The 23,596-nt window shown below is 35.4% G+C and overlaps 3 protein-coding genes across 3 annotated transcripts; 2 read left to right on the forward strand and 1 right to left on the reverse strand.

Moving 5' to 3' along the window:
• Positions 1-5,671: 5,671 nt before the first annotated feature.
• LOC21406049 lies at positions 5,672-9,769 on the forward strand. Its single transcript, XM_010106027.2, has 2 exons — positions 5,672-6,205; positions 9,195-9,769. The coding sequence occupies exons 1-2, from the start codon at positions 5,945-5,947 to the stop codon at positions 9,429-9,431; spliced, it is 498 nt and encodes a 165-aa protein (XP_010104329.1). The 5' UTR covers positions 5,672-5,944; the 3' UTR covers positions 9,432-9,769.
• A 485-nt stretch (positions 9,770-10,254) lies between these two features.
• Positions 10,255-10,809, reverse strand: LOC21406050 (late embryogenesis abundant protein 18). The gene is made up of 2 exons (XM_010106028.1): positions 10,723-10,809; positions 10,255-10,596 (listed from the first exon to the last, which is right to left on the reverse strand). Exons 1-2 carry the CDS (start codon positions 10,807-10,809, stop codon positions 10,255-10,257), a joined length of 429 nt encoding a protein of 142 aa, XP_010104330.1.
• A 2,424-nt stretch (positions 10,810-13,233) lies between these two features.
• LOC21406051 (ferredoxin-1) lies at positions 13,234-16,686 on the forward strand. Its single transcript, XM_024170753.1, has 6 exons — positions 13,234-13,604; positions 13,927-13,990; positions 15,316-15,404; positions 15,771-15,839; positions 16,184-16,228; positions 16,494-16,686. The coding sequence occupies exons 1-6, from the start codon at positions 13,341-13,343 to the stop codon at positions 16,536-16,538; spliced, it is 576 nt and encodes a 191-aa protein (XP_024026521.1). The 5' UTR covers positions 13,234-13,340; the 3' UTR covers positions 16,539-16,686.
• Positions 16,687-23,596: the final 6,910 nt, after the last annotated feature.

Below are 23,596 nucleotides of genomic sequence, written 5' to 3' on the forward strand. Positions count from 1 at the left end.
TAATGTGATTAATTTATTCGTGTATAAATTAATATAATCTATAGAGTATCTCAAAGGTTTTATGAATATTTTTGTCATACTTGATCCGCTATCCCCACGTTTCCGCATCCGAATTCGATTCGAAAACCAACATTTAAATCACAGGTTCTGCTTCTCCGGCTTAACCCCGGATCAGGTCAAACTGTTGGCTAGAGAATTCCTCATATACATGACTCACGACGGTCGAATTAGGTAAGCATTATACTAGAAACATCTTTAAACTAACTGATAGATTGGTATAGGAATGATAAATGCCATCCTAACTGTAACCATACGGTCATGATGGCAGCATGGCAGGTGTAACCTCTGGCAATGTGAGTTACTTGGCGAATGTTATACATCAAGTGACAAGTTGTCAACAAGAAACCTTGAATGTCTGTAACACGAGTTTTTGATAGCTCATTTGTATCTATTCTCTAATGCTTAAGTACTAACCATTGAGTACTATTTTGCATGGCTTAGCTTACTCCAAAAGCTGAATGAAAGAGGCAAACATAAATTAGGAGCATGTTCACCAACCGTAATCGAATGTAAGCAGAAGGGCAGTGGGTTTGGAAAATTAAATAAAAGCCTAAGAATGGAATCATGGATTCCCTAGCTCTCTAGTTTTTTTTTTTAAATTATTATTTGTAATAAAATGTCCTTTTACATAGTTAAATATTATTAAAGGTACAAAAATATATTTGATATTTGTTCCCATTAACTAGAAATTAATACCAAATGGTGTCAGGATTGATATTTTCTTCTTTATTTCTTAAATTAAGTGGGGCTCACCAAACTGTCATTTCTAGTTTTGTAAGTACACTATTTATTAGAAAGGGAAACGTCCTAAAAAAATTGAAAAAGGGAACACTCTTTGTGTATGTTTGGAACCGTTTTTGTGAGCAGTTTTTACCTATTTTGAAAAATAAAAAATAAAAATGAAAACGAAACGACGTTTGTTTAATAAATGTTTTGAAAACGAAAATGAAAATGAAAACAGTGAAAGTGATTTTTGTTAAAGAATTAGAAAATAGTTGAAAGTTGTTTTCACTTTTCTGTTTTCATTTGTTAGTATTTATCAATAATATTATAATATATTAATTAATAAATACGATTTTATTTTTTTATTATACTCAAAATAATTTTTTTAAAAACTAACCAAACGCAATTTTAAAATCGGTTACAGAATAATTCTCAAAACGAATTTATTTTTACTTTTTATTGAAAATAAAATTATTTTAAAATCAATTTCGAACGTACCCCTCATTTCTCATATTCCCACGGTGTTGATGTGAGATTTAGAAGTTGAGACTGTTTTATGTTCCAAGAAATTTAACAGCCTTAAATGACATTTGGTGTACTGAAATGAATTTTTGGCTTCTTAACTGATATGAACCTCGCCAATGACGCGATGAGACCCAACACCAAACACGGATCACAACCCCAAGATCTTCAAGACGCAAGATTGTTGAGCCTTAACCCGTTGTCTATCAAGACACGAACCAAGAACTACGAAGGATAGCGAACGCCACACAAAGATTATCAAGAATTCACCTGTTAATCTCAATGATAAGTCCGATTGTTTGAACGCCACAAGAACAATACTTGATAAGTTCAAAGTCTTCTCAAGAACCAAGAAGCACGAATATGAGAAACCTCAATATCAATAATAAGTCATTAATTAATTCAAAAACGAGTTTAGCATCCCTATTTATATAGGTTGCGATTTTAACCTAAAGAAAGAAACGAAAACGTTTAATTATCTAAGCCTAAAGCCCAGACTCGGCCACCCTAATCTAATTCCAAGTCTAATTCGGACCCTATACACTCCAAGGCCAATTCGGCCATAAAGTCTCTCCCTAGACCCAATTTGGCCAGCCCTTTCTAAGCTCTTATTCGGCCAGCCCTTGTTAAGCTCTTCATTCGGATTTGGACTTTTGTTGGGCCTCCATGTGTTTTTTGTATTTCTAACTTGTTGAACCAGCCCGTTCAATGCTTCCTGAGAGCATTTGACTTTAAGCCTTGTCACTGGATCACTCGGTAGTCTCAATGGATCTCTTGAAGATTGCGCCGCTTGCCCTTGTGCTCCACCTATCGCATAATTCTCTCCCTCTTGAAAAGGATTTGTCCTCAAATCGTCACCCCTTGGAATTGATGCACCGGGTATGAAGTCACTTTGATGTTCATGTTCCCGAATTGGAGGTAAGTCAGGAGGCATCTCTTCTAGGATTACATCCTCAAACTCCTACAAGAAAGAAACAACATTGCTCGGCAAAGAACCGGCACGATCGTTAGTATTCAAAGGAGCCTCCTTGTGCGTGAGCACTATAAGGGGCTGGTGTGATAGTAAAGCTCTCTTAATGTCACTTTTTGTAGCCATGAAATTGTAATTATTTTCTCTCATCAAGGCTGTAACTCTCTTGTTTTTCCCCTCATGATCTCTCATGTTTTTGCCTCTCTCAACTTCTTTCCTCTCATTTTCTTTTCTCTCATTTTCTTTTCTTTCTTTTTCGGTCTCTTTCTCTTTTTCCTCTCTCTTTTCTTTTGCCTCTTGCATCTTTAGTTGGTCTTCAAGAACCTGTTTGGGAATCAATGGGACAAGGGATATGGGTTGTCTTTTAATGGTAAAAGTGTACCTATTGGTGAAACCGTCATGTGTGACTCACCGACCGTATTGCCATGGTCTTCCCAATAGAATGTGACATGCGTGCATAGGTACCATGTCACAAAACACCTCATCCTCATATTTCCCAATGGAAAATGTCACCATCTCCTGTTTTGTCACCTTGATTTCTTCGCAATTATTGAGCCATTGAAGCCGGTATGGCCGTGGATGTTTCAAGGTAGGTAATGGCAACTTCTCCACTACTTCGGTGCTTGCCACATTTGTGCAACTCCCACCGTCAATGATAAGGCTGTAAACTTTGTTATTTACAAAGCACCACATATGAAACAAGTCTCTCATTGGTTGTTTTCTTCTTCCTTAACCTGCACACTAAGGACTCGCCTTGCCACCAATGCTTCTCCTTCCACCGCATGTTGTACGTCATAGGCATCTTCAAGAGGTGGCATGTCATCTACCTCTTCTTTGTCTTCATCCGACTCAATCTCTCCTTGGGCGTTTATCACCATCACCCTTCTATTCGGACATTGGCTAGCTATGTGCCCCCTGCCTTGACATTTAAAACATTTAATATCACGGTTTCTATTTGTTGAGGATTCAGGGTTACCTTCCTTTGATGTCTCAGCTTGCTTGGCATCCTTAGAGGGTTCAATCTTAGGTCTTGCAATAGGAAACTCATCTTGTTTAGGGGATGGTTCCAATGAGTTTGTGGCAGCCACGTTCATTCCCCTATTAGCCATGTTCTTTCTTTTCAATTGTTGTTATACTTTGAAGGCTTGGTGGACCATATCCGTTAGCTCCACATAATGTTGCATCTCTACTACATCCGCTATCTCACGATTTAGACCATGCAAGAATCTTGCCATGGTTGCTTCACGGTCCTCCTCCACATTCGATCATCTACGCTCTTGGAACCTTGAGTTAGGCATTGCAACTTGTTAAATAACTCTCGGTGGTAGTAGCTTGGAACAAAACGATGCCTCATGATGGTCTTCATCTCGTCCCATGTCTCGACAGATCATTCTTGGTTTCTTCTCCTATCCTACAACAATTGGTCCCACCAAACGATAGCATAATCGGTGAATTCAATTGCAGCGAGTTTTACCTTTTTGAGCTCCGAGTAGTTATGACAATCAAAGACCATCTCCATATGTTTCTCCCACTCAAGATACACCTTGGGATCACTCTTTCTCGGGATCACTCTTCCCTTGGAAGGATGGAATCTTCACCTTAATGCTTCCCAAATCATCATCCTGCCTAGGTCTACCCATCCTAGCTTCTCTATTCCCTCTCCCAAACCTATCTCGGTTCATTGGTGGATCCTCAAGCTCCTCTAACTCCTCTTCATCCTCAAACTTACCCCATCGATTCCTGGTTGGCACACGCCTAGGGGGCTACCGAATGGGATTATTTTGTTGCACTTCTTCTTCTATTTTATCCATCCTCTCATGAAGTTGTTCTAATTCCACCCTCATCATTCGCCTCATCTCCCCTATCAATGCCTGCATTTGTAGATTCGGTTGTTGTGTAGGCAGATTAACTTCTTGTTGAACCGCTTTAGTTTGATGTTTGCCTTGGTTGTGAGACATGATTAACATCTGCAAAACAAAGTTAGAAACCTCACAAGCACTCCCTCACGTGTTTCACTCCGGATGTGTTTTTTTTGTTTTTTGTTTTGTTTTTTTGACACTCGTGTTTGTCACTCAATGGCTTTTACCCTCTGATGTTCTCACCACTCTTGCCTTTTTCTCTCCCACTCGTTGTGTCTTCTTTAGTTCTTAATCGGACTTAAAAACACTCAAATTTTTCAAGTAACAATCAAGTTATTGGCAATCAAACGAACCAGTAAAATTAAAAGGCTCCGAAACTAGTGAAAATGATCAAATTTTGGCCCCAAAAATAGGCTCGATTTGATATATTACGGGCCCCGTAACGATCTCTGGATCAAAAGTTATGGCTGTTTTAAGGTACAGTACTATGATTTTTTTTTTCTCAGATTTTTTTTAATCGCAAAGTTTGGCTAATAAAAGAACCTAGGTCGAATTTGATTGAAACTTTGACTCCCTTATGAAATTTTGGCCAAATGATAGTAACAAGGAAGGAAAACCTAATTGAATTCCAACTAGGTTTAGGGAAGCCTTATAAGGATAGAGGCTTTATCCAGCTAGGTTTAGGTTTAGGAAAACCTAATTGAAACTCGAACTCCAATTTGTTGAGGAATGAAGGATTTAGAGGCTATATCTTAAATTCGGCCCCAAGAACCCTAAGAATTCTGAAAGTTATTGTCGTCTTCAGTTGCAGTTCTATGATTTTTTTCCTCCGAAACTGATGAAAACAAGTGAATTTTGACCCAAAAAATTGGGTTGGCGGGTTACACCCTATCACGTTTGTAAAGCTTGAAAAGGGCTTCAATTTGGTATATTATAGGCCCAGCAACAATTTCTGGATCAAAAGTTATGGTCGACTTCAGTCACAGTTATCCGATTTTTTTTCTTCCGAAACTAATGAAAATAAGTGAATTTTTGCCCAAAAAATTGGGTTGGCGGGCAACGCCCTACCACGTTTGTAGAGCTCGATAAGAACTTCGATTTGGTATATTATAGGCCCAGCGATGATTTTTGGATCAAAAGTTATTGCCGTCTTCAGTCACAGTTCTCTGATTTTTTTTTGCTCCGAAACTGATGAAAATAAGTGAATTTTGGCCCAAAAAATTGGGTTGACTTACTACGCCCTGCCACGTTTTTATAAAAAAAAATAATAATAAATTTAAATAAAATTATAATTTGAGTTTAAATTTTGTTTGAGTTTGAGTGTAAATGAAAAATCTCTAATTATTCTCTAGAGATGTGAGGACTTTCTTTTTTTTTTTTTTTTTGGATGAAATGTAAATGCGAGTACTATTCCATATGCCACAGTATCTCGCCAATAAAAAAAAAAAGGCCCACATTATCTTTTTTTCTTTTATTTTTTAACGTAATAAGTTATAATATGGATTTCCGATTTTCTTAATGCACGTGATCGCAGGAAAGAAACAAAGCACAATTAGAGAGAGAAATTAAAGGAAATACACAAACAGATAAACAGCCTCGTCAAGAAAACATTTTTGTTCTTTCTTCTGCAGTTGCGTACACTTCTAACTTCTAAAGCCCAGAAACTCAAAATACAACCCAAAAAGAAAGGAAAAAAAAACCACAAAAACAAAAGCTAAAATTAAAAAACCAAAACAAGAACAGAAACAAAAACTGTTGCCGGCCTCTTCAACACTGTTTCACTATCGCCGGCGATCGCAGTTCTTCTTTCATGGGGTTTTTTAGGAGAATAGCCGGATTCCTAGGGTTTGCGAAGGACGACGGTCACGAAGTCAAGGACGAAGACGACGACGATCACCACCACCACCACCACGAAGATGGAAATACTGCTTCGCAGCCTCGGAATCGTGTCCACATGAAGGAGACTGGCCTTCCCCGTAAAGGCTTCAGCGTTCCCGTCCAGGTCGCCGTCGATCGATCTCATCCCGGCCCCCTTCTCGCTCCTTGTAATTCCGGCGATGGCGGTCTTCAGGTTCGTACTCTTTTTTATGTTGAATTAACATAAATTGTGAATGAATCTGTGATTTGAATTCGTATTAGATGAGATCCGATCATTGCTATGACTACTTTGCTATTTCATGTTTTGCTTTTCGGATTAGTGCTTGATGTTTAGCTCGAAATTTTTTTTTTTTTTTTTTTTTTTTTTTTTTGTGGATTTGCAAATTTCTTGCATCGAAATTCAGGATTTATTCCTGTTTTCTTACTTGAATACTTTGTTTCTTTATAAAAGAATAGGAAGGAAGGAAGGAAATTGTTCTTGGCAATAATTTGGTTCGAAACTTTGAACTCCCACTACTTTGCCAACAATTACTGGTTTGTTTCAAATGATTAAATAAAACGTTAAAAAGGTTTTGAGTTCTGAATAAAGTTTATGATTGTTTAAAATTGTATTTGAAATTCATTTATTGTTGATTTCTAGGTTTTTAGGAAAATGAAATGTGACTGAAATAAATGTATTCTTTTCATTTCCACTTTTTGTCCTTCAATTTCATTGACCATCTCATTTTTGTTTCTTTTATTCTTTTAAGATCGCTTTTAGTAATTTTTGAAGTTAGAAATATTGGCTCTTTGATACAAATGAAAATGTGGAGATAAATTGGTAATTCAAACATTTCTTGATACAAATGAAAATGTGGAGATAAATTTGTAGTTCAAACATTTCTAGTTATCTTTAGAAAATTTCATCTTTTTTCTTTTTGATTTTTTTAATGCAGATTAAACATGGATAATGGATTCTTCTTCTTTTTATCTTTATTTTGCATTTTGGCCTGCTTTTTTATATTTATTGATTGATCTTTTCGCCCCACAAGTCACTTTCAAAATTGTGCCCATAGATTCATGTATTATGTCGGATGCTTGTGGTTCACTTAGCTTCTCTTAAGAAGACTACTCCTCTAGTTGAATGATCCTTTCTCTTCCAAGATGAAACAAAGAGAGTATGAAATGGTTGATGAAGATTCCTTATAATTTATGGATGAAACAGTGCTTATTTAAACCCAAAAAAAAAAATCATTTATTATCAACATGACACCAAAGAATAGTGTAGATAAGATTAAAACTCCTATCTTCATGGTGTTTCTCTCCGTATGCATTAGGGTATCAGTCTATCTTGTTCTTTTATCGTTATGGCAGTAGTTATCATTCTATCTTATTATTGTATGCGTTAAGGCATAAAAATGCTGCTTAGTTGCAGTCATCCTTAATTCTTTCACGAGAATGTTCTCTTTAGGGTAAAAGTAACTTGACTAGTATTGAATATTGACAACAATCTTCATTCCTTTCCATTTACCAAAAGATTAACATTTTTCTTTCTTTTCATTCTCTTTTCCCCCTTTTCAAACTAATGGCTATGAGCCCAAAGGAATCTTTTTATTTTTCTATTTTTAAGACTCTCCTGCTTTTTGTAGTCTGATGTTCCTTGCAAATTAAAAGCGTAAATTGAGGAATTGTTTCATTGGCTTAGTTCACCATTTAATAATTGCTGAGCTTAGAAGCTGACTTTTCTTTTGTGGTTTCAGTATGAAAATATTGTTGAGCTATCCGGTTGTCAAGTGCAGAAAGCACATGCGAGAAATTCACAATATTCATTAAAACCTTGCAGTTAAAAGACGTGATGTTTCTCCAGAAGCCAACATAATGAAGTAGGTTGGAACTTGGAAGGTCGTAAAAATTGTAGAAGGTTTAATTTAATCTAAACTAGCACAAATGAAAGACCTGCCAACGTAAATTGGAAGTGGGAGGTTCGCTCATCACTGTCAATTATTTTATTTTATTTGGCTGTTAGATTTATGCTGTGTGGTCGGATACGAGATATTCATTTTTCCTGGTATTATTCTGTGCTTACCTTTTTGCCTTATCCATGAGCCCGGATCTTTAGTGCTAACCTTGAGTTGGGCAGTGCAAAATGTCTTCTTGACCTTAATCCATGAACAGTTTTGGACTTGACTTGCATGCACGGTCAAACCAAGTTCTTTGGAACATTTTCTGCAGTCACTGAATGCCTCATTTTATGCGAGTGTAGCAGTTCGTAAATGACCATTATTTTGGTTAAAAACATTTTTGAATCATTGGCTTGCAGCTACCACTTTCCTCTCTTGCTCTCTTTTATTCGAGTTTGCATGTTTTGCACAACTGAAGCACGATTTTTTCCGGATATTATGACTACAAAAAGATTCACATTCTCTATTTTTGCAAACAGTATTTACTTGTAGCAACCCAATCCCTTGTTTGTTCTGGAGAAGCATCCTGTATTGATTGATTTGCTATTTCTCACATGCTTTTACGTCATTGTCTTGGGGAGGAAAAGGTTGTAACTGCTGTTTTTATTGGTGACAATTTTGTGGTACGCTGCACTTTTTGGGGACTAGATTGGAAGAGAAATGCCATATCAGTTCGGAATACCATCCATGTTGCATTAGTAAAGTTAGTCCAGACCAGTAAATCGTTATGGGCATGAGTTCTCGTTGTTGCTGGTATTGTTTTTGTCATCGTTGTGATACAATTCGCAGATAAATTGTGAGGGGGATTGTGGTTATCTTCCAAGGGAAGTGCATGCAGGGCAGTAGGCAGCTATAAGCACCCAAAGAAAAAGGGTAGAAACAGTAGAACTCCTATCCCCTGCTTTATATCTAAAACTTCTACTCTTGTTGTTTTATTTTGTAACATACTGTGTATTCCAACTAGAGGTTGTTTCCCTTGGCTAAACCAATGATTGGTATTTGTTCGATAAATATTCCCCTTTGCCTATTCAATACCTTGGTTCTGAAGGAATCCAAATAGAGCACTTGATTTTGGTTGGGACATAAATATGAAAGAAAAAGGAGAGCGAGAGAGAGAGAAGAAATGATTGTGTACTTTTTTAGACCTGGTTTCTCTTTCTATTTTGCTCTAGAAAAGCACTCGTAATGGACCATATGTTGCGTGAGCTGAAGTGGGGTTTTCCTATTCCTTTGTGCATTCAGGGTCTGAGATGGTACGCAAAGCGACTAAGGGTGGATGAAGATGGAGATGTAGCCGATGAGTTCTACGACGAAGTCGCTCTGGAGACAGCGACTAGCACAGAAAATGAGAGGAAGCCATTTCCAAGGTTCCAAGTGAAATACAGAACCAGACCCGCCAAAGTTAAGAAACAGGTTATTTTGCAGGATGGCAGAATCCAACAGTGCGTGGAACATCAAGGAAGGCTCCAATGGGTATAACAAACAATTTTTACAACACATTTATCAGACCTTGGATTTCCGGGTTTGGGGATTTCAAAACTATAGCACGAGCATGATGCCTGTTTGTCAATTTGTTCTTTCACGATGGAATACTGTTGTCTGTATAATGTTTGTGCTGGTACAAAGTTCTGCTGCAGAACTGCATGACCCCATTGTATTGTTATGTTATCAATGTTGATAAGGTTGTTTTTCTGGCAGTGGTTGATCCCTTTTAAGGATCTTTGGTTGTACCGTTAGCTACTCCACACGAATCCTATGCTTTGTGTGTAATTCATTTCTTTTAGTACACTGATATTAATGCTATAGCTTCCGACTATTCCTGATATTTTAACTGCTTTGATGTACTAGGAATATAAAAGTTGGGGAAAAAAACCAGACACACTACACAAAGGTGGTAAAAAAACATAAAAACACATAAAAACATGTTTTTATGGCACCCCACCCAAAAATAAACGGTTGTTTTTCAACGATAATAAACAATTAGCATGCAACATAAAGAAAGTAAAGAAAATAAAAGGTAGCAATAAAGAAAATGGAAGGTAGCAATAAATAATAAGTCCACTATATGCACTTTTTTCACTTGAGGTAGCATTTCACATGTTAAATAAGAAATATATTGGTACGAAATTGTAAGAAATGTATTACAAGAAAGAAATTGATGGCTTTGAGTTGATTCAAAAGCACAAACTGAAACTAATATCTATTACTGAAAACATAAAAGGCACCTTAAACAAATTTTTACATTAAGACGGTTTTAGGCTTAATTAGCCAGACCATATCCATACAAACAAGATCCCCTAAACTACAAGCGCTTGTTCCTTTGAAGTTGCGTGCCCAAGGGGTAAGTTGGCGCAGTGGCCCCGTGGTGGTGGCCATGTGTCCCAACCACGGGCTCATTCTGCCCGGAGACTGGCGCGGCAGCGGTGGCAGTGGCGGCAGCGGTTTCGCCGTAAAGAGGATGGTCAGTGGGGTGGCCAGCGGCATGGCCATGGTGACGAAGATGTGCTTGCTTGTGGCTTAACTTCTCAGCTGCATGCCTGGCCTTGGCCTCATGCAACTCCTTCTTGGCTTCGGCTTCCTTGGCCTTTTTCCGCTCTTCTGCTATCTTTTTCTCTTCCTCTGTCCTCGCTGCTGCTTTCTCCAACTGAAAACATATAATTATAGCCACAGTACACACACAAACACAATGAGAATTACAACTATAATCATGTCAGACGATACAGAAACACACACACACACACACACATATATATACATATGATCTTCAAACCTTCTCTTCGACTTTGGCTTTATAAACTTCTACGTGCTCCTTGGCAGCACTAGCCATGTTGCTGATCTTCTCCTTTCCAGATTGCATTTTTTTCCCCTAATTTCCTGTTTCTTTAGCTCTATATGATGATACATAAATATAACCAAGGATTTTGTTTGTTCCATTCCATGATCTTATATGGGAAAAACTGTGACAGGGATAACATGCGGTAAGAGATTTGATCATGCCACGTAGGCTGACAAGTGGCGAACATGCAGGTTCATTGAGTTTGACACATTGGAGACAAAGATAGGCTTTGAGACTTGTCGTGAAATTGACTCTTTGGATGCCTCCGACACTTTTGTTTGCCGCAAAACATATCCTAATTATGGGAAACTAATCAGAAAACGAATGTTTTTCTAACGGTTGAATTTACGTATTTTTCTATTTTTATTTGACTTAGTGTACCGGAAAAAATCTTAAAATTTAATAAGTTACTTTAATTTTTACGTTTATTGTTAAAATAAAATCCTGATATTTCTTAAAAATTTACAGAGTGTATGAGTTCTCAATCGTATAGACCGTTTGTTTCGTGTATTCAAATTCAAATTATTAATTATGCTACTGTATTTTTCTGTCATAAAAAATTTAAATTTTAAACATCAGAATTAAGAATTATGGTTTGAGTATACCTTCTAAATAGATCTTTAACATCTCAGAACAACTTTGATGATTTTTATACCCAAAATTGAAAAAAAAAAAAAAAAAAAACTAACAGATATAAACAAATTGATTCACATATAATGAGAGAGAAAAAAATTGATACACATATAACATTCGGATTTTCAGCATTAGTACTTTGAAATTATTATGGTTTAGTAAATTGCTCTTAAATTTTAAATTTTAACAATCAACCTATTGAACTTATAAAATTATTGTAATGTGCTTTATTTTACTAAATTTATTCAAACTTTTTAATAAATTTAAAAGATTAAAGGTTAAAAATTTAAAAGATTTATATTACATTTGAATTGATATGTTAGAATTTTTCTTTAAACGTGTTTATTTTATTTTATTTTATTGCACTAATAGAGTATATTGTAATGATTTTATAAATTAAGGAGACAACTTGTCAAAATTAAAATTTAAGAGATAAATTACTAAAGCTATAAAAATTAAGAGGGTAAATGTGTAAAGTATCTAATAACATTATATGTATGAACAAAATGAATCAGCTAATAGATGTAACATTATAGATCAGCCTAGACGGGTTGAATGGTCGGTTTTGTAACAAAAATTTAGGCCCGTATATTTCACCGATTCGAGTTTAAAATTTGAGTTTTATTATAGTAAAAAATTCTCAAAAACAGTCACATTTAACTTTTTTACTACAATAAAAAGCTCTCATTTAAAGTTACATTTCAACTCGAATCAACGAATTAAACGAGCTCTTAATAACTTTGATATTTTTTTTAAGAAAAAGATTATCATTATTGGTGCTTCTTGTATTTTAAGGTTATTTCTAATTTACTTTCTAAATTTTAAAAATCTCATTTTATTCTCTTAATTTTAAATTGTTTCTACTTAATTTCTTTTATTGTAATTTTTGTTAAAAACAAATAAAAAAATATAATATATAGTTAAGGGTGGCAATTCATTTGACGTATCGTGTTTTGATCATTTTTTTAAAATTTACAGTCAACCCGAACACGACCCGTGACACTAAATTTTTTAAAAACCGCAACACGACCACTTTACGGGTTGACACAACACGACATGAAAATGACCCGTGACACAAAATTGACCCATGAACCCGAAATTGACATGAAAATTGTATACTTTTATTTAGTTTTTTACATATTAAAAATAACTTAAAATTCAAAACACACTAAAATACAATAATATCCATTGAAATTAAGCAAATAATAGTATAAGATTTTGAGTATAACTATCATGATATCACAAGTTAATAATAAAATAAAAAAATATGTAATGAAAAATATATGTATTTTTTAATTTTTTACGAGTTTCGTGTCGTATTTGAGTTAGGCGGGTCTAACCCAAAATTGATCCGTGTTTTTCGTATCAATTTCAGGTCGACTCAATTCTGGCATGAACCTCTTTTTTCTCAATCCTAACCCGTGAAACTCGTATCGTTTTCAAATCGTGTTATCGTGTCGTGACTCATATTATCGACCTTATATATAGTCATGTAATCTTTTTATTTAATACATGAAAAAATAATCCAAAATTGATCAAAATAATTGAAAAAAATTGATTATTAATATTTATTTCTATTTAATCGGGTTAAATGATTTAACCAAAATTGATCAAAATCGAAAAATAATCCAAAGACAAAATAATGACATTGTTCTTTTTTTGGGCACCCCTAAAAAAATAAAAAATAAAAAGCAACTCGACAATGCCACGTGTCAACGGGCCTTTGCGTATGTCACAAGTGTCACAATTCCAGCCACATAAACACCACACATTCCGGTCGATTAAACCGCTTACTCGAGCCAATCCGTAGAAACGCAAGCACTGGATCATCGCCACCTCCTTCAAATCCATTATCCTCACCCCTACCGCGTCACAGAATCAGAGAGTCACGGAGTCACAGACAGAAAGCAAACGATCCAATGGAGCTTGCAGTTCCCTGCAATTCCTGCAATTGGATTCACCGGAAACCGGATTTCTACCGGAAAACGATGCCGCTGAAGAGCAGAACTTTTCCCTTCAACGCCTCAAAATGCCGCCGCAAAACGACGTCGGAACTCCAATCGACGGTCGGAGTTACCGGCTCAGCCGGTGGCAGCTACTCCCCTGCGAATACCATTCCGACTCACAAGGTCACCGTTCACGACAGACAGAGAGGAGTCGTTCACGAGTTCCTCGTTCCGGAGGTACGTATGGATCGGGTTTCTGTTTGTTTCCAGAGAAAATGCGCAAGAAAATCAGGAGTTAGCTCTTTCTAGTTGCCTCGCTAACGCAAATTTACGGACTTTTGGTTAATGAAGAGAAAATACTCCAAAATGAATTTATTTTGAATGAAAAAATGTCTTTTTTTTCAGTTGGATTATACTCATGTATACATTTAATGCGATAAAAAATTTAAAGCTTTAAATTTTGTGCTTGTCTATGGCTAAGAAATTTATGATTTTGCGTGTCGTGAATAATTCAATGGAATTTTGGTTAATTGATGTTTAATTTTGTTTAAATTTGCAGGACCAATATATATTGCATACGGCTGAGGCTCAGAACATCTCTCTTCCATTTGCTTGCAGGCACGGTATTGCTTTCTAATCTGTATATAGTAGTACCATTGACGTGTAATTCTTCTGTTTGATCACGTCAAATTTGCACTGGTAATAAAATCTTCAAGCTTGATGTTGGATATGTGATTTCTGACATTGCATAGAACTCTCTTAAAATTTTAAGTTTTAGCGGTAGCGTGCCATTCTTTACTACGGAGAGTAGTAAAATCGCAGAAAAAAAAAATACAGATTTATAGTAGTTCACCCTGGATATTTAGTGTTACATTTACTTTTAGCCGCTTCAGTAGTTCATGACGATGATATGGAAATTACAAGAGACATCACAGACCTTTGACATCTACATGTTGTCTCTGCGTCAGGACAATAATTACGCTCCACAGGAGTCCTGATACATCTAACCCTCACGTGGTAACTGAGCAATCACACCCACAGTTTGCTCTTAAATAGTTTGAGGTTGAATTCCTCAAGCCATGGGTTTCATGCTTCTCAAATATTGAAGGCTTTAGAGCAGACTCTAAATTCAAAGTTGAGCCCTCTAAATAGGTTTGAGAATTGGGTTTGAATGCATATGTGGCACTACATATGGGTGTGGGTGTGTGTGTGAGAGAGAGAGAGTGTCATGAAATACCTCTGTGTTTCATCTTGGGTGCGCAAACCATTAAATTATGTATGTATATATTTGAGTACATGTGATGAAAAGATGAACTTCCCATCAACGAAACTAGACATGGATGAGAGAGAGAGCCATGAGATACCTTTGTATTCATCTAGGCTCGACAAACCATTGGAGTCAGCAGCCTCAGAGGCATGCGCCCTTATTTCTTTTGTTGGAAGAGTATACTTTAGGGGCGTTACTATCACCAGCACTAGCGTGTTGGTTTAGGCATTCATGAAAAATTCCTTTTAAGAGTAGTTATTGGTGTGGATTGAACACGCATTTTGGTTTGAATGCTGTAAAACTATTTTAACCAGTATGTGTTCTCGTGGATTCATCAGAAAGGTGTACGCATCCTTTAGTTCTTGTTCCTTTTTTCTTTTATGTTTAGATTTGGATTTAGATTTTCTTCAATGAAATCAAGTGTGTTTACTAAATTTTTCAAGGGACAATGGGAGACTTTTCAATTTAGTTTAGACTTTGTTATAATTTCTTTCTTTTGGTCATTTGACATCAATTATAGATCAACTAACTCAAAACTGCTTTGTTAGATCTTTCCAATTGCCGTCTTGGCACTTTATTGTGTATCATTTTTCCTTGTAGGGCCACCTTATGACACTAATGCAAGTCTCGCCATATTCCCTTTTTTAATTATTGTTTTTGAGAAAAGCTCTTCCTTGGCAGGTTGTTGTACCAGCTGTGCCGTACGTGTAAAGTCTGGACAACTTAGACAGCCTGAAGCCCTGGGAATATCGGCTGAATTGAAAGAGAAGGCATGTGTTATTACCTCCATTTTTTCTTCAAATTAAGTGTGCAGCGTGAGTAAAATTCTTTTTCAAAAAGTGGAATTAATGTTGTAAAGTTTAAAAGTCAGGTTGTGGCATGAAACTATCTAGTTTGGTTCAGAGTAATCCAAGGAATGTCCTGTACTTAGTCAACCCGATTCTATGTTATGAACTCTGAAGTACTGATGGAAAATGGCATCCTGTTTTGCGAAACAAACATTCTCAAGACTCTTACCTACAGTTGGTGGCTGATAATTTTCAAATATGTGGTTATATTGCTCTTATTTAAATATACATAGGATAAAATAAAACAAACTGACCGATTAAATGAATGTTTCTTTTTTGGAAATTCAGGGTTATGCACTTCTTTGCGTAGGTTTTCCGTCGTCAGATCTCGAAGTGGAAACACAAGATGAGGATGAGGTAATTTATAATGTACAAATCGTTCTGGTTTTGTTGTCAAATAGAATTTCAATATCCACTTTTTTATGTTTAAATACTATTGGATTTTGAGGTCTCTAATATCTAATGATCGTTATTGTCCATAATGTTTAATGATGATTCTTTTGGGATGGCATTGTTGTGGGTGATGTTTTCTGCCCCTTTCTTTTCCCCAATAATTGCTGACCGTTTCAAATGGGAGAATTTGGAACCCATTATTCATCTGAACAATAAGGAGATTTCTTAGGACTTTGGATTTATTTCCACTTTTTAGTTATCTTTTAGTTTATCTGGTTATGGAACTCTGAAGTCCTTGGCACATACAGGTTTATTGGCTTCAATTTGGAAGATATTTTGCGAGAGGACCTATTGTAAGTTCTATTCCACTATAAACTTCCAAAATTTTATTCCTCAAGAATCAAGGTGTAAACATGAAGGCTGCAGCCTCATCCCTTGCTTATTCTGTGCGCGAAATCTTTCTTTAGAAATCTATCTTTTAATTCTTCTGCCTGCAAATGATACATGCTTGCGAAGAAAGAGTAATACGCAATAAAAAAATGAAAAGAAATAAGAAAATAAGGCTTATGCAGAGAAAAATTGTTTTTGCTCATCTTCTACAATGTTTGGATATTGCAGGATAGAGACGACTATGCATTGGAGTTAGCTATGGCTGATGAGTAAGCAAGATAGAGAAATGATTCGGGAGTCGGGGATCTCTACGGAACGAATGTGCAGATTTTATTTTTTTCTGTCTCATTTTCCTGTGCTTCTTTACCCTCTTTTGCTAATCACATATGATATATTTAGTTGACCAGTAAAGGTTAAATAATGTCGTCTTGAACATGTACCACTTGCTAATTTTGTCTTTCAGCATGCTAGTTCACCAATGGTGCCTTGGCTATTAACGTAGATATGACCACGTTTGCCATTGCTTTTGGTAGTGCGTGTTTAGCATTGCTGCTGCTTTTAGTAGTTCATCCATAGTTCTTTGGTTATTAACTTAAACATGCTATCCGTAGAGTTGGCATTTTTACCCGTGGGTATCGGGTATGCGGGTTATTGAATGGGGGCGGGAAGAGTATGGGGCTAAAATTAGGCCCCTCTTTGGGGGCGACCCCTCTGCCACCTTACCTATAAAACATAGAGTGTGTTTATTTCACGGCTCAAGTAATGACTCAAGTCATATTATTACAGTGTTTTCGCTCAAAAAATTTAAATTCAATTTTTTTACTACAATATTTTTTTCTTACATATACAATTCAAGTCATATAAAAGAATAAACATATAGTTTGCCTGCGCACCTGTATTTTTAATAACTGAAAACGTGGGGTTTAAAGAAACAAGAAAGTTTATCCTTTCTTAAAAAATGTGTACTCTAAGGTCTCGTTCATTTTACCAATTCGAGTTTTCAGTTTTAGGTTTTTACAGTAAAAAATTTTTGAAAAATGTCACATTTAACTTTTTTTGCTACAGTGAAAAGCTCTCAGAAAATATTACATCTCAGTTCGAATTAAAAATTTGAATTCACAAAATAAACGAGGCCTAATTAGCTGACCCTAATAACATTTAGGATTATTTTTATAATTGCCACCCAAATTGCCACCCAAAATGTCACCTAAGGTTTCTAATTAGTTCAAATCACCCCTTGATACATATAAAACATGTTAAAATAGTCTTTCTGTTATCTGTTTATAATGTTAACGGCTTCAATGACGTGGCCAGTCATTCAAGCTATTAAATTCTAATTAAACTTATAATAAGTTAAATACTAAAAAAATAAGGGTTAAAAAAATATTGAAACCCAATTTTAATGTTCTTCTTCCCCTTACCTCTCCAAAATGCTCGAACTCCATTTCTATAGTAGATGCTTTGATTGCGTGTTCAGATCCAAGAAGAGGTACAAGTATAAACATGAGAAATAGTAGAAATAGGAGATGCTTTGATTGCATGTTCAGATCCAAGAAGAGGTACAAGTATAAACTTGAGAAATAATATAAAATATGCCAATATGAAAAGCTTAAAAAAGTATATAGGCTAATTTTTAATTATAGAAATTAATAGGTCATAACTTGTCAAGTTATGGTTTATAATCAGATAAGTTATGGACACACTTGTCAAGTTATGGTTCATAGCCAGACAAGTTATGGACAATTATGGACAATAACTTGTCAAATTATGGTTTATAACCAGACAAATTATGGACAAAAACAGTAATTTGACCTATTTATTAACTTATGTAAACTATTGGCCTATTAATTTTAATTCATCTCAAGTTTTGGTCTATTTCCCTCTTTCTCCCTATAAACATTAAAAGGCCAACAATTTCATGTTTGTCAAGAAGGCAATAATAAACCTTCTTTGTCCAAAAATTTTTGAAAACATGGTGTTGACAGCTAAATTTCGTCAACAGAAATACGCCGGGTTACCCACTGGTATCCCGTTGGGTTACCGGCTGAAAATTAACTGTATATTTAAAATTATGCTATGAAGTGTTTGTTGTATTTTTGGAAGCATGAGAATAATGCTTGAATGAGAGGACACACAAAATTTATAGTGGTTCACTCTGTTAATGAAGAGCTACATCCACTTGTGTATTGTATTTCTCTTGGGCTCTTTTTGGATTACATAGAATCAGCTCTCTCTTCTCTTATTACATATGAAAAATAGCCAAAAATCCTCCCTCTTTCATTCGGGACCTTGCCCCTTTTATAGCCCAGAGATTACTTCATGGGTGGTTTTTCTCTGTAGGTCCATCCACTTGAGTAGCCTACTAGCCTATGAACCCATACCCATAGCCTGTCACCACCTTTTTTTACTGCTCACTCATCCAATTTGTCTCATATTGCAGCTATGCACATCCCCTTTTAATTCTCCACCGTCCATTAAAGGGTGGTTTATGGGTTTGTAATTAATGCCTGCATTACTAACATTTTTTAAACCTAGACGTAACTCTTTTGTCCACTCAGGGGCCTTTCTGGAGATGTAGACCCATGTTTATACGGTCGGCTTCCTATGAGGCATCTCCTCCTTGGAAGGGTCGGCCGTCTAGAGGCCTCTCCTCCTTTGAGGAGATGGCCGTTCGGATGCCCCTTGGGGCTTTTGGCAGATTTAAGAATCTTCTTCATGGAGGCCTCTTCTCCTTAGAGGAGTTGGCCTCATGGATGCCCCTTGGGGCTCTTGGCAAGTTTAAAAATCTTCTTCATGGAGGCCTCTCCTCCTTGGAGAAGTCGGCCTCATGGATGCACCTTGGGGCTCTTGACAGGTTTAAGTACCTTCTTCATGGAGGCCTCTCCTCCTTGGAGGGGTCGGCCTCATGGATGCCCCTTGGGGCTCTTGGCAGGTTTAAGAACCTTCTTCGTGGAGGTCTCTCCTCCTTAGAGGGATCGGCCTCATGGATGCCCCTTGGGGCTCTTGGCAGGTTTAAGAACCTTCTTCATGGAGGCATCTCCTCCTTGGAGGGATCAGTCTCATGGATGCCCCTTGGGGCTCTTGGCAGATTTAAGAATCTGCTTCTTGGAGGCCTCTTCCTTAGAGGGATCGGTCGTCTGGAGGCCTCTCCTCCTTGGAAGGGTCAGCCATCTGGAGGCCTCTCCTCCTTGGAGGGGTCGATCTCATGGATGCCCCTTGGGGCTCTTGGCAGATTTAAGAATCTGCTTCTTGGAGGCCTCTCCTACTTGAAGGGTCGGCCGTCTAGAGGCGTCTCCTCCTTGGAAGAGTCGGTCGTCTGGAGGTCTCTCCTCCTTGGAAGGATCGGCCTTCTGGAGGCCTCTCCTCCTTGGAAGGATCGGCCGTTCGGATGCCCTTTGAGGCTCTTGGCAAATTTAAGAACATGCTTCTTGGAAGCCTCTCATTCTTGGAGGTGTCGGCTGTTTGGAGGCCTCTTCTACTTGGAAGGTGTCGGCCGTCTGGAGGCCTCTCCTCCTTGGAAATGTCGGCCATTTGGAGACCTCTCCTCCTTGAAAGGGTCGGCCGTCTCTGACGTGGCAACGCATATTTTACTATACAACACATGGTATCTTGCTTAGATGAGACTTTTGCCCGTCCCCGGTAACACTTCCAAGTCCAGCAAATCAAATAGGCATTAACATTTAGATTCAATGAGGAAACAGAGCAGAAACATGAAAAAGGAAACAAAATACAAATCTTGGACGAGTCAGCTCTGATCAGAAATCCCTAGAGTTATGGTCGTTTAACCTCATGTCTAGATCCCCATCGAATCGCAAGTCAAGCATCACTGTCGCGTGAGCAGCCCAGCACCTGTCGCCATCGTGAGCGAAGCCTTGTCGTCGCCTTCCTTCACTGTCACATGAACGAACCAACCCCCTCACTCCTAACTCCATCTCCACACCTTCCTCAACGCCGCCGCTTCCACCAATGGGTCCAAGATCACTGTCGAGAGTGAGAAGGATGGATTCAACAAGGATGGGTTCTCGATAGGAAGGTAGAGCGTCGACAACTACGGATTTTGATTTGAAGTGTGTTATTAATTTCCTAGTTTTGTTTGAGGGTTTCTAGAGTTTTCATTTGATTAAAAAACAATCTCTGATTTGTTATGGGTTTTGTTAAGTTCTTTTTTTATTCATTTAATACATTTTTTTATTTATAATACTGTTTATTAGCCTTTAATATTCATTTATCAAATAAAAAACAAAACCTTTAAACCCATGCGACAACATCAATTCTATTAACATTATAAACGGAAGTGAACGGATGAGGTATTTTGACTTTTTTTTTTTTTTTTTGTATATCAAGATGTGTTTTAAATTATTTAAAAAAGTCAAAAAGCATTTAAAAATGCGGTACATAATTCAGACGACAATTATAAAAATAATCTTAACATTTAATCATGAGACATCAGTGGTTATGCAATTGAATTTTACGTTTATCTTGTAGGAGTCTTAATAGATAAATAAGAAGGGTATGACGAAATGTCCTCCTTAAGTCCGGGTTAGTTCCCTTTACCTTTGTATTGGGAGGGTGGTGTTGTGAATACATAGTTGGTATATGTTTGTGGGGAGCATGAAGTAAAAGGTATTTTTACAGTAAGTGGGTTTTACTAATATTTTAGGGTCCTCTTTATTTATTTATTTTGTTTTTGTTGACTAGTTATGTTTGTTGTTTCCTCTTTTTTTTTTTTTTTTTTTTTTGAAATAAGGTTGTTTCTTAATCCACCAACATTTATGCACTAACTAATGTGATAACACGTGAGTTGCACATTTTTTTAATCCTACTCTTCTTAAGTTGACATGTGTTTGTGGGTCTCAGGTTTTTAAAAAAGGAGTTAAGAAAAAAAGCGTCTTAGTCTATTAAAAGTCGACACATTATAACGGGGCTGAAACCCATCGGAGACAAATAGAAGTACTCTAATTTATTTTTTTCAAGTTGGAAGTTCCCTAAGTGAGATTTTTATTTGTGTGGGTGAGAAACACGTTACTTGATGCGTAGCATTTTTACTGCAAAAGTCTTGTGCCCCAAGGGATTGAATTAAAGGCAAACAAACCTGGGTAAAGCATAGCAGTAACATAAATGGGTTGGATAATTTGGCAAACACCAAATTGAACGTTATAATCATCCATGTGATGGATTTACTCCAGACAAAAAACAGGTTTCTTGCCATCCCTTTCAATATCTTTCCTTATCTACCATTGTTTATCACTTTAGACGTGCATGGGGGGACAGTCTTGAAATGGAAAGGATCTTATTGTTGTTACTTTTTTTTTCCCTTCTTTTGTTATCTTAAAGTATATGAGAAATAACCAAAGAAATGTGTGACAGCACAATGTAATACTCAGAGACTCATGACTTATTCAGTTGCACTTTTAAATTATGATGACTTGAGTATAAATCTTGAGTTGAATTTAAGTTATAATTTAAGTTAAAGTTGTAACTTAAGTTTGTATTTGGTTGTGTACATTTGAGTTATGATTTGATATGAGAATCTTTTTGAGTTTGTATTTGAATGTATCAAAACTTGAGTTTGTATTTAGATAGGGTCCGTTTAATTCTTTGATTTGAGTTAAGATGTGACTTTATGTGAGAGTTTTTTACTATAGTAAAAAAGTTAGATTTGACTGTTTCTGAAAGCTTTTTACTGTAACAAAACTCGAATACTAAACTCGAATCGGTGAAATGAATGGTGCCATAGTATTTTAATAAAAACTCAATGATGATGAAAAATTTTAATAGGGTACATAGGTGGAGTTTTATTCGTCTCTTTGTTGTGAACGCATAAAAAAAATTATCTCAATCAGAATTAAAACGAAAAAGTTATAGGGTTTTTAATAATAGAAAAAATATTGTTCATTAACTTGAGTTTGAGTTTAGTAACTTGAGTTTGAGTTTAGGAACTTGAGTTGAATGACAAATTTAAACTCCGATTTTAACCTCAAACTCAAGTTAAAACTCAAATTTAAACTTAAATTTTACAAAATAACATAAACTTAAATAAAGTTATAATTTGAGTTCAAATTTTTTTTAAAATTTAGATACAATCAAACAAACCTAATTAGACCGCCTTTCCAAGTTCTTAGTAGGATTGAAATGATGCATTTTCTCTATGACTATACAAACATTTTTCAGCGTATGAGGCCCCCTTTGGTCACATTAGAGAGAATAGGTACGGTTGGTCATCTCTCTCAAAACTATTTTTATTGAGCGAGGAACAGAAGTTTGGCTTAGTTTGGTATTACTGTAAATTTTAAAAAAATTATTTTTAGTTGTGCTGAAAGAAAAAATAACTGTTACAAAAAGCAGTTGAGTGTTTGATAAATTATAATTATAATAGTTATGTTAATTATAAAATCAATATAATAACGTTTGATATATTATGAGGTTGAATTACTGTAGACAATTAAAAATTATGACTATATTATATTATATTATAATATAATATATATAATTACAATATAATATATATTTATTATTGCATTTAATATAATAAAAAAATTATTATTATATAATATATAATATAATTATGATATATAATATAATAATATTATTAAATTTATTAATATAATTGTAATATTATAAAATATAACTACTATATAATATATTTTAATTATATTATAATATTGAAGGGTAATTATGGAAAAAAAAAACTTAAAATGGTCATTCCTCCTATATGAGGAAGGAATGATGATTCACCAAAAATGGGTGAATGATCATTCATTTATTTTAAATCCAAAAATAATCATTATAATATCATATTATAATTATAAAAATTATCTCTAATCCGGTACCAGAATATAGCGGCATATGTATATTTCATTTAAAAACATGTATATTTTCTTTTAAAACATGTATAATGTGAGAAAACACCTATAATTTATCTAAACACCTATATACACGTTTTTAAAAGAAATATACATATATCGAAGAGGAAATATACATGTTTTTAAAAGACATATATATATACCACTCTAATCTGATACTGGATTGAAAACTTTACCTATAATTATAATATTATATTATTAGAATAATTATAATATTATTATAATATCATATTATATGATAAAATAATAATATTAAAATTATTAATATAATTATGATACTATTTGTTATAATATTACTATTACATTATTTTATATAATATTATTGTAATATTATATTATATTATATTATATTACGAGTTTAAATTTTAGATTGTGAAGATTGTAAATTTTAAATTTCATTAGGGGTATTATGGATATTATAAAAATTTCATTAATTGTATTATGTTGATTCTCACACAATCAAAAAGT

The sequence above is a fragment of the Morus notabilis genome, unplaced genomic scaffold (assembly GCF_000414095.1).
Source record: "Morus notabilis unplaced genomic scaffold, ASM41409v2 Scaffold69, whole genome shotgun sequence".
Taxonomy (NCBI): domain Eukaryota; kingdom Viridiplantae; phylum Streptophyta; class Magnoliopsida; order Rosales; family Moraceae; genus Morus; species Morus notabilis.